This window comes from Balaenoptera ricei, chromosome 17 (genome assembly GCF_028023285.1).
Source record: "Balaenoptera ricei isolate mBalRic1 chromosome 17, mBalRic1.hap2, whole genome shotgun sequence".
NCBI lineage: Eukaryota > Metazoa > Chordata > Mammalia > Artiodactyla > Balaenopteridae > Balaenoptera > Balaenoptera ricei.
The window spans coordinates 38464083-38482486 of record NC_082655.1 but is presented as its reverse complement, the minus strand read 5'-3'; the positions used below and the strand labels follow the sequence as shown (position 1 = coordinate 38482486).

The window sequence follows — 18404 nt, the reverse complement described above, 5'->3', positions numbered from 1 at the left end:
TGACCTTGCAAACGTGATTGCTCTTTGCTTTTTGGCAAACAGCAGGTGGGAAAAAGTCTGTTTTAGTGGGTGAGCAAAGGACACTTCATTCCTCTCTGGCCAGTAGACACCAGGCTCCTCAAATCCTCTTCCTACCCAAAAAAGTCCCAGCTCAGAGGGTAGGCTCCCGGGCCTTGTTTCTGAGGCTTTGACTTCATGTAAGCCTTAAAAGGAAAATGGATATTGACCTGGGACAGGTCAACACATGATACAAGGAGATGCTATTAACTAGTCTGTAATATGACTTTACAATCCCCTTTTGAGATATGTAAAATTTATTCAGACTTAAAATATTTTTATTCATTTTATTAGTTATTTGATCAGTCCCGAAAGGCAGTTCAGGTGTTGCATTTATACTTGGTGTAATACAAAAACTGTTAGATGAATGTACTTCAAAGAATCGTCTTAATTACTGTAATTATGATCTTTGCAATTATGGTTTGCAGAAAAAGCACAGACTCTGCCACGTTGAAGGATTAAATATTAATTACGTAGATGTTTAACAGATTTAAACCAAACTTCAGCTCAAGATCTTAGTATGTAATTGATAACTTCTAGAGTCTTTAGAGATGCAACATACAATGGATTAAATTCCAAACTGAGATAAACTAAGATAATATAGATCTATTCCCCTAAGAGTCTAATGCCAAAAGTGCTATCCAAATGTGACTTTATTAAAGGTTTATTTTATGCTATCTTATAAATATCTGGAATTATTTACATTTTTGGCAACATTTACTTTCAAATATACTTTCATTATTTTACAGGAATATGGGTCTCTCCCAGGACTATAAAATTCCTGCTTCAGGAATTCTCCTCTGTATTCTACGAGGCTAATAAGTTGAATGAATTAGTGAATAAATGAATGAATTAAGAGCTAACTTTGGAAAGTGGAAAAATGCAATTAATTTCAGAGTACTTTTTTCATGGAACTATAAGGTTTAAAAAGGTAGTTTTGTTCTTTTAAAATGTTTTCTATGGTGTTAAAACGATATACAATACATCATCATCAAACAATGCTGTTTATTCCAGGAAATAAGTCTTGATGCATCTTTAATCTCCAAAGGATTCAGCTCAGGCTTTTAATTTTCTGGTCACAGACTCTGTGACCCTTTTCTTACCGGATGAAGAATTTGTTTTGCTCGTAGGCAAAGAATAATAATGTGTTGGTAGGACTTCAAGCCTAGACTATCATGAAATGCTCAATGAGCCCTTCTAGTGCTTAGATTTGATTGATGAAAGGCTTAATAGTTAAAGGACTGGGTATGGTGGACATAGGAAGATAAAATAGGGGAGGGGGAGACACAAAGTATGACGGACCTGAGGAAACCTACGCTGAATTGGGAAGCCCAATCCTAAAGTCTGATGGAGGGCAGGAGTAAGGGGAGCCTTCCAATTTAAGAGAGGAGGGAGTTTAGGGGAAAAGATATTGAGTTCAGTTTTTGAGATGTTACTTTTGTGGAATCTATGGAACATCCAAGCAGGGACGAGTAATAAGTAGACAGATGAGAACACAGCTTTGCAGTTTAGAAGAGATCTGGGAAGGAGATGCAGGTCTGGATTTGGAAGTCTTTCTAAAGAATGATGGTGGTGGAGTGGGCAATGAGATCACCCTAGAAAACCCTGGATGAGTTTTTAGCACAAATAGATAAAGAGTGGATGGCAGAAGAGAAGGAGGTACCTACCAAGAGCCTGGGATGGACTAATCAGAGAGGAGGAAGAGAAACAGGGAAAACAAACCGAGGAAGCCCGGGAAGAGAGAGATGCAAGGAGAAGAGAGTGGACCATCAGGAAGTGCTGCACAAGGCTCAAGAAGAATCAGGACCAAAAAAAGCAATTCCACTTGGTAATTCGTGGGGAGGGGTCTACTAGCTTAGGACAAGTGAGGAGTGACTAGGAGCTGAGAAAGTGGAGGGGAATAAATCTTTGGTGGTGTTTAGAAGGGAAATAGGATAGTTTATTAAAGGGGGTGTAGAGTATGAGGAATGTTTTTAAACAGAGTGTCTCTGTTGAGTAAGAGAAAGAAGTAGAGTGAGAGACTATAAAAAGAAAAGCCCTATAAACACTTGTGTCCCAGTGGTCAGAATTGTATATCAGAGATGGTAAAATATATAGGATTCTTGTCATACGACTAGGAAGGGCCACACAATAGTGTAATACCATGCAGTTCCTGCTGTCATATCCTGAGTTACATCACACTGAGAGCAAAGTTCGCCATGTCTCTGCAAATGCCAATGTCACACGTTTAAATAATAGGTATACAGCAGGATCATACTATTTTACCTGTTTTAATGGCAGATCACTGGACCAGATAGTTTTTTGAGGTCACTTCTAACCCTAAAAATGTTTGACTCTGTGTGCTTTGATTATTTTTATTGAATTCACAACTCTTGATATTTTACCAATTCGGTTCTTGGTTAAATGCTCATTTAGACAATCCCAGTTTTCTTCTTACTGCCTGCCCTTCCTAGAATATTCTTATTCTCCCATCTAAACTGACTTCCATAACAAGTTACATACCAACCATTTCAATCATATTCTCTGTACCAGGGGTCCCCAACCCACGGGCCTCAGACCTCTACCGGTCTGCACAGCAGCAGGTGAGCGGCGGGCGAGCGAGCGAAGGTTCATCTGCCGCTCCCCATCGCTCCCCATCACTTGCATTACTGCCTGAACCACACCCCCACCCCCCCTCCGTGGAAAAACTGTCTTCCACGAAACCGGTCCCTGGTGCCAAAAAGTTTGGGGACCACTGCTCTATACCTACTGGATACAGCCATTGCATCAAATAAAATATCCCAATTAGTGGCTTCCAATTTCTACATCAGCTCATTCCGTTCTTTCTTTTACACATCTCTCAGTATTGTCCTACCTGCTGTCTGCTTCTCCTAAGATAGGCTACTGCATTGGTCTCAAAGAATGTTTTTTGAAGGGAATACCTATCTTGGATAAAATTCAGTGAAGTAAAATGTGTCTTCAGGTGCTTTCCTTTGACCTGGGAAGAGAGTTTTTTGGTTTGTTTGTTTTTACTCTGAATTGTCCTAAAATATGTTGCTCTGGAATTTGCCAGGTTAAATTCCATTAAATTGTGGAAATTGTGCCAGTGATAGGTCACCCCCAAGGACAGAATACCTGGGAAACGGGGGTGCTTTTATTGCTGATTTAGTGATTGAAATACTTTAGTACTGGCCAAATATATTTACATTTTAATGAGATATTAATGCTGAGAAGAAAAGATTATATTAGTTCTCCAGCATCTGCATGTACCAGTGGTCTAGATAATATTGCCTCTGCAACAGTAAAATTTTTAGAATTCTTACCCCGTAGGTCATGAACTGCCAGCCAACAAAGTAATACTGTACTGTTCTTGCGGAGATATCCTGAGTTATATTTGGAGCAAAGTTCACCAATAAATATGTTCCTGCAAATGCCAGTGTCATACCTTTAAATAAAATTGAAAAGACAAACAAGTTGAAAAGGGACATTTAAGTCTTTTTGTTTATGTAAACATTACCTATAGACTAAGCATTACTCGTAAAAGTCCATGTCTATTAAAATACAATTCATCAAACCATCCCCAGATAGCATCATGCATTCACCCGACGGCATTACTTTTAAAGGGGGATAAGGGCTAGGGAACAGATGCGGTAGGACATAAATTCTGATTTTTCTCTGTTGTTCCAGATGAATCCTGGCCTCTTCAGAGAAGCTTTCCTCAAAGATGGGGAAGATCAGAACGCATGCATATGGAGACATGAAAACACATCCAACCTGGCTGTTTGTTTCCACGTGGACCAGTAAGGGCACGATGAATCTAGATCCATCTAGATCTAGATGGCAGAGCCCAGAGAGTGGGGAAATCCATCACCTGATGATGATCTACTCTGCACCTAGTCATCTTTGGGTCCTTCACACACACAAACTTGGGTATTTTATACTTTGAAACTCTGGTAAATGAATACCTTAATCATTGCCATTTATTGGAGTCCTTTTAGCAGAAATAACGAAGGTGAAAGATGACTCTGCTGTAAGATTTATTTGATCCAATTTAAAATCTAGAATTCCAGGGATAGCTTGGTAAAATACCACATAATAAACCTATGTAGGAATGTGTTACTGTCATCACCTTAACATTACTTATACTGTAATAATGGAGGAAGGGAATGTGTGGGGGGAGGAGTGGCCACAGAAGAAGGGGACTTGCCTTTCCAAATAACATGGAAAACTGCTTATTTATTAATAATTAGCAGCCTGAGAAAAACTGGTTTATGTAGCATTTTTCGGATAGCACACATGAAAACATAATTCAACCTGTTTCACCACTGAGGTCAGCATTGTTGTGTATATAATTTACAACCAGCATTCACTCCAACCTGGAACAATTTGGTGTGTCTATAAAATCTCACAATTTGAAGACATCAATTTCCTGTTGCTCTTAACCAAATGACTTAGAGTTTTGAACTCTAGTTTCTGAGAATTCATTTGATTTTTTACACAAGCTGGACAATAGCTATTCATGGTGCTGTAGGAGCTATAAAATAAGCTTACTCTAATGCAACAATTTATTCTGTAATACTTTGTGAAGACAGAAATCATATACACAATTTTAAAAGCTATTTTCTAATGAGAATTTTTAAAAAGAAAACAATATACATTATTAAGCATTTCAATGAAAGGAAAATAATAAAAACCATACATAAGAACCTGGACAAAATTATTGGTCAGCTCTGTCCTTTCTTTGGAAAAAAAAAAAAAGATCTTATAAGATAATTGTTCAATATTTCATTCCTAGGAAGAAGGGATTTAAAAAAAAAACACTTTTCTAAACTTGGTATAGTAAAGTAGAATAAATGCATTGAATACAATTTCAAAGTCTCAGAGACTTCCAATTTACTTTTGTGAAATCCAGATTTCTTATCTATATTGAGTTCCTCTGCCAGTCATTTCTTTATCTCATCTAACTGCATCTAGTGTCAATTAAATTTCCTTTTTAGAACATTTAGTTTTGAATGGGTAACACACGCATATGGTAAAAAATTCAAAAGCCACACAAGAGGGATCAGTGAAAAGTTAAATCTGTCTCACACCCTTGGGGCTCACTAGGTCCCCTCCTCAAAGTTAGCTACTGCTGCTGGTTCTTGAGGTTTTCTTTTCAGAGATGTTTTAGGCAGGTGTGTGTGAGAGTGCATGTGTTTTGGTTTTTTATGCAAATGATAGTAGCTTATTATACACACTTTTCTGTATCTTGCTTTTTTTCTACTTAACAGAACATCTTTGCAGAATGTTTCACATCATTATATGCAGGGCGGCCTCATTCCTTCAGAGTCTGCATAGTATTCCATTTTGTGGAGGCAGTGTTATTTCCCACATGGTCCCTGTTTCACATCCTGGCACATCCCTCCCTGTTTCACATCTGCTTCCACATTTGCATACTGTGCCCATTTCCACCAATGTAGATCTTCACTGCATTCCAAAACTCCTTAAAAACAAATAAAATGACTGACGGTTTTACAATTATCCTTTCAAAGTACTTTTTCACATGCATTATCTCATCTGTTCCTCATGTCACTGCAAGACTAGTGAGTAACTCCGTGGCAGCTCAGGAGGTCATATATTCTTTCTTCTTAATAATTTTAATTTCAGCAACTTCCGACATTTACAAAGGCAGTTCTGGATAGCTGCTACCTGTCATTTGCTTGTTTCTTTGGTGTCATTTTTATTTTTCTGTGTGATTTACTCTCTGCTTCATGAGTCATGTGCACATTAACGTAAGTGTTTAAAAGTGTTGAAGGTAGCCATTAGCAAGTCCTTCAGTAAATTTCTGTAAAATATATTTGCATCCCATCTTTTTCTAAAAGTGGCATGAAACATCAGTTCCTGCTATTTTTATTTCAGTCAAGCCACAAATATTCCTTCTTTTGAAAGGCACAGATTTCTGACTTAGAAAACTTGCTAGTTTACCTTCTGTTGGCCCATTTGACCAAAGGAGTACTCTAGAAGTATAAGATCCTAAAGGAAAGAAAGCAGCACTTGACATGCCCTTGGCCCAGGGAAATGGTTAAATGTCAGGTCAAGACTTGGATAAGAGAAGTCTAATCCAAGCTGAGACTAGCTCCACAGAATTCAAATTTCACTGCTACTGTTAGCTGGAAGGGCCCAGGCAAGTTGATTATCCCTCTGTGACGCAGTGTCCTCATTTCTAGGTACAAATTAACTTATCATACCTGCTAGACTCCAGGAATTTGGCCAGGAATTTGGCAAGAGGCCAGTCTGGGGAGCTGAATATGTTTGAAAGCTCATCTGGAGACCTGATGTGACAAAGGACCCTGGGACAGATCCAACTTAGGATGCTGACTGCCAAGGGTCAAAGACCATCTGAGTCAAGCTTCAAAATTAATCCAAACTCGTATCTCTAATGTTGTAGTCTAGGGATGACCAGGGACTGTCCCTGGGGCTGTCTCTACAGGGTTAACAACTCAATTTGAGAATAGAAGGGCAGGATAGAAAGGACTTGGCTGGCATCTCCTGACTGCCTAGTGAAGACTTCTCTCCACTGGTCTTAAAAGAAGGCAAAAGAAAGCAAAGACATAACTGAGAGAACACAGAGAAGAAGAAACACTACCAGAGCTATGTTTGCTACCCACTGCTAACCTCAGGGAACTGGTGCACAAAGCACCAAGAGCTGGCTATTGAAGGGGACCAAAGGTGGAGCAGTCGGGCAGCAGTGGGTAAGCTGCAGGTGGGGGTCAACCATGGGATGCTGGATACGACCCACGATACAGGGATGTGGCCTCATCTACCACCCTCATGCCCAGACCTGCAGCAAATACATTTTCTCATCAAATACGACTCAAGTCACATAAAAAGTCTATAATGATCTGATGGGAGTTTCAGATTTAGCTTGATACAGTACACAAGTATTAATAAAATCTCTTTCCATAAACTTGTCATATGTACAAAGCAGGGAAACAAACGCACCCCTGCTCTTTATAGTAGATAGACTAGGTATCCTGGGAGGGCAAGGGAAGGTATCATTCTTTTTAAGTGATGTTCTTAAAACTATAGATTTCATAGACAATTGTGGCTGACATGAGAGTTATATTATGATCACCGTCATACAGAAATGTGATGATAATAAGAACTATAATAGTAATAGCTAATACTTAGCACAATTCTAAATGCTTTATACACATATAATAATTCCTACAAAAAAAGCCTACAAAAAATAACTATACCACCATGTTACTATACTAACATATACTACATGTATATTATGTATTATATAATACACAACATTGGATACTGTTAAAGTATTACTAGCCACATTTGACATAGGAGAAAATTGAGTCACAGAAGGGATTTTCTAGCTAAGTGGAGAGCTTGGATTGGAACCTAGCTAACTTATTCTCAGTGATTAGACTCTTCTACCTCTTGTATGTACAATGGACCGGAGCTGATGAACGGACAACTCACGGCTGTCCTTCACATTGTAGTCTCGGCGAGTGGCACCCAGGAGTTGTACCGAGCATAACCTGAGGCTGGATGAAGCATCCCCACTGGGGATGGAAGGAACTGACTCCTCCTGGCAGTGGTCCCTGGGGTTCCTGACTGGCCCTGAGGTTCCTTTAGAAGAGCGTCTCCAAACTGGTGTTCCCTAGAACCCAGTTTCATAAGATGGACCCTCCACCAAAAAAGGTCTCAAGTCAAATCTATTTGGAAAGAGGTGAGTTAAACCAACTTAAATAGTTCTTTTACTGGAAGACCCCTGAGGTCCTCAATGTGTTAGTGTTCATTGTGAATCTCCTTAGGGAGGATATGGCTGTAATATTTTCTAAACATATTTGACCATTTATATCATCCTGAAGGAGTGTTTTGAGGAATGTTTTATACTCTGAGAAATGCCTGACATTTAACTGGATCCAGCTGTGAGAATGCAGCCTCTGTTTCAAGAGGCTACTGAAGTTCTGTTGCAAAAGTCTCCTATAGATACTTGTGCACTGAAGTTGAAATATAAAAGTGGTGGAAGGGAAAACAGCCTAGAATCAGGCCCCTTCTTATGCTTCTGTTCACCGGCATCTCCAACCCGCTGAGTTCCTCACCTGTGCAAGCCTTGGATTCTAGGGTCTACTTGCATAGTTCTTCCTCAACTGACATCTGGTTTCCCAGCCCACCCTTCTCCTTAAGTAAAACCTGAAATCTCCTTTAATTTTGTCCCCACTCTCCGGCTCAATGCCAGCTAGTGTTAACTGCCTTTTAGCTAGCTTCTGGAATCTGGCTTGACCTGACTTCTGGTAGCCTTAAGAGTTTTAAAAATTCAGCTAACCTGATGTCAACCAACACTGCTGGCTGGTTCTCTTGGAGCCTGAAATATGCCTCCTGATCAATGGGGGTCCAGCTATTGCTTTTGTGGGTTACCAGGAGTCACAGCATAAACTGGACCTCTTAACACCAAAGGATGCCTTCCCCTCAGTACAATCTTTCCAGATTCCCCAGGCTGAAGGCAGCTAAATCCCGAAGGAGCCCTGGATTGGGAAGTCTCAATAATATAGTGAATCCAAATAGTTCTGAATCTAGCATCAGAAAGTCTACCATTCTTGACACAACTTTAAGACCAAATAGCCAACCTGTCCTCTCAAACAGAAATGATGGTTTGTTTGGCTAGATCTGTATTCTAGATACTGGCTTCCAACCAAGCTGACCTCTGGTGTGGGAGTAGGAAGGAAGCAGGTGGTCTTTGTCTCACTATTAATCTCTTGACATTCTATCTGGGGAAACCATTTATAGGTGACTTGAAATAATCAAGTTACTGGTCTCTGGAGAGTGCTGATGAATTGACTATAATTTTTCTTTTTATGATGACGCTATCTGGATTAAATCAACTAGGATCTCACAGACTATTAGATTCAGTATTTTTGATGACTAAGGGAGAAGAGGGGGAAAATACTATAGTTCTGGCTGCTTGAAGGGGAGAGAAATTTGGTGCTTTTTAGAGGAAAAATAATCATTAAAATAATTTAAAATTATTAATCCACTAAGAATCAGAGCACGGTCCAAAGCCTGTCATTGAGTTAATAATAGTTGGCGATTCCTTTCAGACATAGCTTTTGTGAGGTCATTTTTTGAGGCCAGTGCTGAAATGCTTCATAGCCACAGAGCAACATTTGGCAATAAATTAATTCAGCTTGTTTCCACATGGTCCAAAAAAATCTTCATTTGTTCCATCATGAAAAACAAACTTTCATTTGCTTGAAGCAGGGAAAACTAAATGATTTTCTTTTGCACATTTTGACGATTTAGTTTTTAGCATGCTTATACGTTAATCTTTCAAAAAATGCCATTAACTACTCTTTTCCCTGTTTGATTTTAGTCCCTGTAAAGAAAAAAAAACATTTTTAGCTTTTAATGGAAAGAGCCAAAATTTCTCAAGGCAATAGCAATACAGGCCCAATGAAAATACAGGTGACTTAACACATTACTGAGTACGGTTGGGGAAAAGTCCTTCCCCAAGCACGAAATGGGTTATTACATCTCATATCATGATAATGGTATGATATTGCTGTTGGAAGCATGGGTATGGAATCGGTGACTAAGTCCTTTCTTAGTCCTGTGACTCTAGATTCAAGTCAAGAATTGATCACTTTTAATGACAGGAGGAAACAAATGTGACATCAGATATATCCCTGCTCACAAAGCATTAAGTTAAAAGGCTAAAAAAACTCAACCAGAGTTGTGCGAAATGTTACCTGGATTGCTAAAGTTCGTTAGAATATCCTAATCAAGGTTTCCTCTCGTGAACCAGTAGTGGTGGGTGGTGGTGTTAGTAATAAGGATAATAATAGCTGACATTATTGAGGACTTATTACATGACAGACCCCGTTCTCAGAGATTTACATAAATGAACTCATTTAATCCTATGAGGTAGGTAATACTTCATTTTAAGGTTGAGGAAATGAGGCTTAAAGAGACTAAGTAACTTAGCAAAGGTCACATAGCTCTCTGACACTAGAGACTTACCCTCACCTATTATGCTATAGTTAAATCAGGCTGCCATTATTAGAACACTGGTCCACCACTGACTAATTATTTGACCTTGGTTAAGTTATTTAACCTAAGTATCAGTTCTATAAATGGATTGTTCCTCCATTTAAATGAGGTGGTTCATGTAAAACACAGTACCTGAAAGGGGTAAATATTTAATAAATGTTGACTGTTATTAAAATAAGAGAAATAAGCAAAGAATCAAAGAATTAATAGAGGTTTTTGTTTGTGTTTTTTTTTGTTACGTGTGTATGTGTGTGTGTTTCCTATTTCTTACGTTTTAGTATTACCTCTTGGTAATGAAGTTGATCACAGAAATAATACCAATTTTATTAACAGGGCTTTACATTTCTCAAAGTGCTTGTATCAATTACCCAGTTTGACCCTTAAAACAGTCTTCTAGGGACTTCCCTGGCAGTCCAGTGGTTAAGATTCCACGCTTCCACTGCAGGGGGCGCGCTTCCATCCCTGGCTGGGGAACTAAGATCCCGCATGCTGCGAGCCGCGTGGTGCAGCCAAAAATTAAAAAACAAAAAACAAACAATCCCCTCCCCCCAAAACAGTCGTCTATATTTGTCAGCAAACTGAGGCTTAGAGAAGTTAAGTAATACGTTGGCCACACAGTTGATTGCAGAAGTTGAATACAGATTTGAACCCTTGAGAGTGAGTTTAATTTATACCCTTTGATGTCGAGCTAGTATACTGCTTTTAGCAACGTTTAGTTGATCGGGTTTTCTAAGTATAAAATCAAATCATTGGCACCTATTGCTATTTCTATTTCTTCCCTTTCTATAGTTATGACTTTCATTAATTTTTTTCCTAATCCTCATCGGCAGTGGTTGTAGTACAGTATTACATAGAAACTTGCCTTACTTTTTTGTACCTTTGTCAACACTTCTCGTGTTATTCCCTCTGTATGTCATTCTCCAAATGCTGGGCTGTGGCCCATGCCTGTCCTATTCAGCTGTCAGAACTGATTCAAATGGTACCTCTGCTGTAGAAAATTCTCTCTGAGCTTCCCAGCTAGAGTAATCTCTCTTTATTCTAAACCAGTGGTTCTCAACCAGAGGCAATTTTGCCCCCCGCCCCAGGGGAGATTTGACAGTGTTTGAAGTCATTTTTGGTAGTCATAACTGGGGCAAAGTGTGCTATTGGCATCTACTGGGTAAAGGCCAAAAGGAATGCTGCTGAACACCCTACAACGCACAGGACAGCCCCCTAGGATGAATTATCCAGCCTAAAATGTTAGTAGTGCTGAGGTTGAGAAACCCTGCTCTAAACTAAAGGCTCAATGCATTATGATACATATTATTTTCTGCTTTTAAAAAAAGGTGTTTTTGTATACATTTTATCATTGACTGTATTATTTGAAGGCAGGGATTCTGTCTTAATCATCTTTTTATCACAAGGGTTCATGATAATTGGCAAGTTTTCCTTTACATCCATCTGTATTACCTCATTAAATACCTTACATTTATTTAAACATTAACCAACCATTAACTACAAAAGATGACATATGTTAGATTAAATGATTTAAAGTTTCCCTAAGACATTTGATAAATGAGGAACATAATGGAGGACCTAATTGTTTTAATCTATAAAACTCAGGCATTGCTCATTCTTATTTCTGATTCCATACAACCTCCCCAAATGAGTCCATAATCATAATACGAAAAAAGAGTACAGAAAAATAATATATTTGAATTCACATATGAATGCATTTGGAAAAACATTTTAACCTTGAAAATTTGACAATGTTGACTAAAAACTCTACTAGCAGGATCAAACCAAGGAAGAAAAAGAGAAAGTGAAAACTCTTTCAAGACACTAGGCTCAAGGGAAACATGATCAGGGAAACAAATGTTCAACATACCAACACTGGTGTCACATTTAAGCTCAAAATTTTTTTAAAATGATCTCTTTGGAACTGAGTAGACATAGATTTATTTAAAGTTTCTAAAGTATCATACTCATTATCATATGTCAGCAGTAATTCACACAGGATTTTGTCAAGGAAGAAAATATGAAGCTCTATAATTCTTCTCACTAATGATATTTCCAACTAGAGGTAGAAGATACAATCAAAATGTGATGGCTTTGCCATATAGCGGAAATCTTTTACAGCCAGGAAGGCTACTGTGATTTTCCATTAATAGCTGTATTTCTAAATAAAATTTTGAAGATCAACATTCTATGTTACTTTTGGAAAGGGCTAAATAGAAATTAAGCAGTTATTTGGTGCATCTAATTTTTGTATGTGGTTTTCATTTTTATGTAGTACTTTCATACAACAATCTATCAAATATGTCCTATGAAGTGGAATACTCTATTAGTTTTCTTGGATTTTATTATGTTCATAAAAATTTCGTAACATTCATAATAATAATACTGTAAAATAATGATTTGCTGTGGTCAACGGCATGGGCAGAGGGTATAATGAAGGTGCACGTATTTCTTGTCAAAGAGCAGATGGCAGTTCCAAGACAGAATAATGTTCGCCTCTAGATGAGACTATATCCATTTCAGTAATTTGCTTCCTGTTTTTAAAACACATATTTTTATTGGATAGGATTATTTATTTCCTCATCAAGCAGTGTTTTAATTACATGAGTTAAATAATTACTTACCTAGTAAATCTGAGGCTCTCAAATTTTCTTTCAGAAACATAACAGAAATAATGGCACTACCTAGAAAGAAAATGGCCATTAGTGGTGTTTCCAAATACAAAAACATATAGTATGCAATGCCATTTGAAAGGAGTTCAGTAGTCTTAGGCCTGACTAGCTGTGTCCTGGTCAGAGACACCCAGTGGCTGGGGCTGTGGAGATGGCCTCTTGCCCCTCATGGTTGAGGATTCATGGAAATTGGCCTGGTTTACAATGAACCTACGACAGTGACTGGGATAGTGCATGGTATACAGTGAGGGCTTAATAAGAGTTTACTAAATGAATGAATGAAGAGAAAAGAAAGGAAGGAAGGAGGGAAGGAAGGAAGGAAGGAAGGAAGGAAGGGATGGAAAGGCAGAAAGAGATAGATGGGAAGGAAAGAAGAAAGGATGAAAAGGAGGAAGTCTTAACTTTAAATATATTCCAAACGGAAACATTATTTCCCATCATCTCCTCCCATAATCCCTATTCCAGTGATACCTTTATTGAGCACCAGTATCCTAAGGCTCCTCCTGGTACCCCCTCTCCTTCACACCACACATCCAACAGGCTACTGGGTCTGTTAAGTCTGGATTTCACTGTCTCTCAAGTCCATCCCCTCTTCATTCCCTTGTCACAGTTCAGGTCAGCTTCACCTCAGGCTTAGACCGTTAAAGTAGCTTCTCTCTGGGCCTCCCATTTCACTACCCCTTCCCCACAGCACTAGGAGTCATCTTTCTAAAATGGAAATCTAATGTAAATCCACAGCTTTAAAACCTCTTAATGGCTTCTAGCCATCCAGAGACAAAGGCCAAACTACTAAGCATGACATTCAAAGACAGCCGTGACTTTACTCCTGACAACTTCCTTGCCTCGTTTGCCCTCGATCTCTTTTATATTCTATGTCCACTCTTAATAAAATAATCATAATTTCCGGAACCCCCATTGAGTTTCATGCTAAAGGACTTTTATACAAGCTATTCCCTGGGCAACCCTGCCTCCATCCTTTCACCCAACTCTAGACTCAAGCATCACCTCTGGATTCTCCCAGACTGAGTTGACCACTCCACCCATATGTGTGATTACCCCTTATAATATATAACTTTTTTGTTACACTTAAGATTTTTTTTGCCTGTCTCCTGCAAAAGATTATCAGTTCCTTTTACTCTGAGATATGCCTTATTCTTTGAAGATCTCCCATGTGTAGCTAGTACTCAGCACATAAATAAAAGTGTTGGTGGGATCTCCTGCATTTGCTGACCCTTGTGATGTTGAAGACCCTCTTTCCCATTATTGATGCTACTGAAACCTCAGCCTCACAACTGTGCCATGACCTACTGCTATGGCCTCAGGTGTGTGTGGGGTAAGTTGAATCTGAGCTGTTCCTCTTATGGAGTCATGAGTAGAGGCAAGGGAAGATCCAAATTTGCAATAATACAAAAACAAAAAACAAAACCCCACAACATTACTTGTATTTTAAATATTTGACAAAAACTATTAGTTGAATTTCTTATTTTTTTTAAAGCAAAAACACAGAAAGAAAAATCATTATAAAATAATCTCATCATCTAGGAAAGAACCACAGTTAATATGTTTGTGGGTTTATTTCCCTCTGGTTGAGATCAAACTGTAATGCAAAATTTCTTTTCTCAGTTTCCTCAGTTACTGTATTACAGTTTGCCATGTCATTAAAAATTCTTCATAGATATAATTTTAATGAATCTGAATTATAATCCATTAAATCAGTTAAGCTTGAATGTAACTATATCTGGTGTTCTGGCAATTGATTTAAAACAAAATAAAAAAATCCACGCCAGAACACTCATTCAAGATAAGCTGGAATCCACATATGTTTTTTCCATCTTTTTTTCAACCTAGCTCTCTCTCATTCAAGTTGAGCTATGTCCTTGCAAATTTTTCCTGAGCAGGTTATTTATAGGAATGGGGGCTTCACACAAAATAAACAGAGCATGGGAAATGTCCACCAAGCATGAGTTTATTGTGTGGCATGGCTTTAAAACATTAAAGCAATATTTTCTGAAGATAAATTAATGTATAGATATGTGGCCCGTTACATTAAGAATTGAGTTTGGGACAAGCATAAAAATGTATGATAAATTTCTATTTCAGATTTGGACCAAATAATTCATGGAAACTAATTTCACATGTTAGAGCATTAGAAAAAGTATAAAAATCAAGACCTCACTCCCAACTCCCATTACTGACTGCCTGTGTAATTAGGTAAGGAATGTTTCCAAGCGGAGGGAGATAGATTAACAACAAAAAATAGGTGAAGTATCATTACACGAACACATACCAAACGCATTCCATTATAACAATACTTGAACTGACCATTTCACAGCAAAGGATTCCAGTAAGAAGGTAGACATTGCTTACATTGAATAAGGAAATTTTAGAGCTAATAGTAGACACAGAGATAATCTACTCTAGGTTCTAAACTTTATAATTGGGAAACTGAGGTCCAAAGAAACTGATCCATTCATCTAACAAACATTTATATTACAGCACAGCTGGAACCAGCATGCATATTTCCTCATTCCAGTCCAGAGCTCTTTCTAGTACACGACACTCCATTTCTCCCTTGGAGTAAGAAAGGCATCATTTTCCTTCTCTTCTTGTTGCTAAACCACCACCTCATAAATAATTTCACTTTCAGAAGGAAGAGGGAAGAATGTTATGTAGGAGATAATTTCACTGCTAAAAGCAAAAAGGACATGACTGGTAACAATAAACTTGAAATATACTATAAGCATCAAATTATATCAATTGCCATAAAATAGAGTTTTATGAAACATAAATATGCTACCTTTACTTTCTGAAAGAATTTATATGTCTGATGCATTTTTTTTTAAGTGTTAAGAGAACATGTGATTTTCTACAAAATTTTTAGATAAGAGAATAAGTTTATCAAAGAAAGTAATAAAAAAGAACATTCTATTAAGATACATCTACTTATAACTCATTTATCTTGCAAAACATGGTTAAAGTGAGAGCTGTGCTGAGAAAAAGACAGTTTCTGAGCAACAGCTAATAACATGACTTCTAAGAACAGAAGTAAATTTTTTAAATGAGAAAAAATAAATAAACTGAAGTGCTCCCATATATATTTGCAATCAGAGATCTGTCAAACTCAACCCTGTCTAGTTGTTGCTACATCAACAACCATTGCCTAATAAACATGTACAACGGGGGAAAAACTATTATACTTCTATTCCTATAGTAAAATTTAATATTTAAAAATAGAGTATTTCAAGATCAATAGTTCAAAAGCATTAAAACAGAACACACCTGTAACTTATTAAACTATAGTTAACCACTGAGCACTAACTTCCAGCACTCAGAGTTTTGTGTACATTTTTGACTACAGGCATATTTGGGCAGAGGTTCATCAATCCTTTTCCATCCTGGCCTTCACAGGACACGGGTCTACACAGAGAGTGCTCCCAGACACTGGTCTATACAGCGTGATCCTGGACACTGGAGTTAAATTCATTACACAGTGAACACAGTGACTCCAGAGGCATTGTGACCACAATGATCATAATGCATTAAAAAAAAAAGGTAAAAGGTAGCATATGAAAGAAAACATACCAAAATTCAAACAGTGGTTATGGGAAAAAAAAATATAGTAGGGGGACTTCCCTGGTGGTCCAGTGGTAAAGAACCCGCCTTCCAATGCAGGGGACGCAGGTTCGATCCCTGGTTGGGTAACTAAGATCCCACATGCCATGGGGCAACTAAGCCTGCACACCACAATTACTGAGCTCACGTGCCTCAACTAGAGAGCCAGTGTGCCGCAAACTACAAAGCCCACGCGCCCTGGAGCCCATGCGCCACAACTAGAGAGAACCCTGCGCACCACGACAAAGAGCCCGAGCCGCGATGAAAGATCCCACATGCCTCAATGAAGACCCCGCATGCCTCAACTAGATCTGATGCCGCCCGCTCCCCCAAAAGAAAGTAAATAAATAAAATAAATAAATATAAAAAAAAAGAAATAAATGATCAATTTAAAAAAATATAGTAGGAATACCACTGTAAGAGGAAAGGACAAAAAAGTTTTTTCTAGTATTTTCTTTGGTTCAAAAGAGTGCACCCATGGGGCAGTGTATTAAGGTAGTCACTTGGCCTTCATCATAATACATTATGGTCAGGAGAATCTCAGCAACAATTATAATGTACTGACTCCTACTGGTGAGTCATCTATACTCTTTTAAGCCATTAAATGTCACTTGGTTTAGCAACCAGAATGGAGACGATTTCCTGTCAAGGTTGATACAAGGAAACTTACACTTGGGCATTCTGATTCAGATTTCTAGATGAAAACAGATAGAGGCCTAGCAAGATCCCCGTGGCTTCAGCTGAACCAGGTCTAGGCATGGGGGAGGTGCCAGTCCCAAGTGTAGACATGTGCCCTGATGTTGAGCTCCCTAATGCTTCCTGATCTACGTAGGAATAAACCTTAGTTTGTTCTTCATTCACCTCCAGTCCGACATCACAAGAGCTGGCTGTAATTATGGAAGAGTTACCTACCTGAATGTGGTCAAGAGTTGGCATATGAGAATTCAGATAGGATGTACAAACTTGATTTAGATTATCTTCTGTAATAGCTACTAATGGGGATTAGTAACCCAGAAGTTAAGCATCAACTTTCTATATGTTAGCAATTAAACTCAAGGGTAGACTTTTACATGTGAGTTTAGATTTTTGTGTCTGTAGAATAACAGGTAAATTGGCATTCCTTTTTTCAATTTTCAACATTAAGATATATGTGCACATTTTACTTAAATTCCCTTTCTCCCCAAATAATAATTTTTTTATTAAAGGTTTAAGAGCACAGAAGAGACTTCAGTAACTATTTAAATGTGTTATGGTATGGCTATTTTTAAATGATTTTGTTCACATTTATTTACTTCCCTCCATTTTTTACCCTTTTATGACCGCTTCTAAAAAGACAAATTTAACCCAAAGTTTTAAAAATCAATTACACTTTACTTAAATGTGATTATGGATATGATATTCTTATCTGATAAAGCTGGAAAGAAAAAAAACCTTTGGTCCACAGGTCACAAACTCAAATGTCTCCAGGGGCCAGTTAAGTAATCCTCTAAAGAAGAAAGAATAATGAGGGTGGTGGGCTGTAGCGATGAGGGGCTGTGGAACCGTGGTGACCTGGCGTACACAAGATCAGTGAAAGGCGGCAGCCAGAATTCAGCCCTAGCCAACTGCAAGTCCAGTGTTACCAAATCTGATACTTTAAGACAAAAATCCAGTTTTTGTGTATCACTACCCAATTTTTAAACATGGGAAATTAATTTGTATTTTTAAAATACATTCTTTGAGCCAAACAAAACACAACAGTGGCCAGATCTGGTCTACAGGCCACCAGTTTGTAAACTCTGATCTAGTCCGCAAACGAAAATTTCATCAATTTTCCTGCCTGGATATTCAATTTATTGTTTAACCTCTATGATCTGAAGAGAAAGCAGGGTATATGTTTATAATATAGGAAAGTAGAAGACAAAGTAGTAAAGAAAGCACTCTTTTATAAAAAAAAGAACCCATGACATGAAAAGAACATATTTATATAATAATGCTACAAACAGATCCTCACATGTAAATATCTGGCTTGTGGTTTCTGACCACTTATAATGGCAACTT

The 18404-nt window shown here is 38.0% G+C and overlaps 2 protein-coding genes across 6 annotated transcripts in view; both read right to left on the bottom strand.

The window, feature by feature from the left end:
* The window catches only part of RPL30 (ribosomal protein L30), a 451366-nt gene that overhangs the window by 141608 nt on the left and 291354 nt on the right, over positions 1-18404 (bottom strand). The window lies entirely within an intron of this gene.
* Positions 1-18404, bottom strand: part of NIPAL2 (NIPA like domain containing 2) — a 69591-nt gene that overhangs the window by 19654 nt on the left and 31533 nt on the right. For all 5 annotated transcript variants that reach the window (XR_009498465.1, XM_059901782.1, XM_059901781.1 and 2 more), the window contains 2 exons: positions 12705-12764; positions 3360-3481 (listed from right to left, as the gene is read on the bottom strand). Coding sequence is in view for 4 of the 5 variants with exons in the window: in XM_059901782.1 (XP_059757765.1) it covers positions 3360-3481; positions 12705-12764 (182 nt within the window). In the remaining variant the exon portion in view is untranslated. The remainder of the gene's footprint in view (positions 1-3359; positions 3482-12704; positions 12765-18404) is intronic.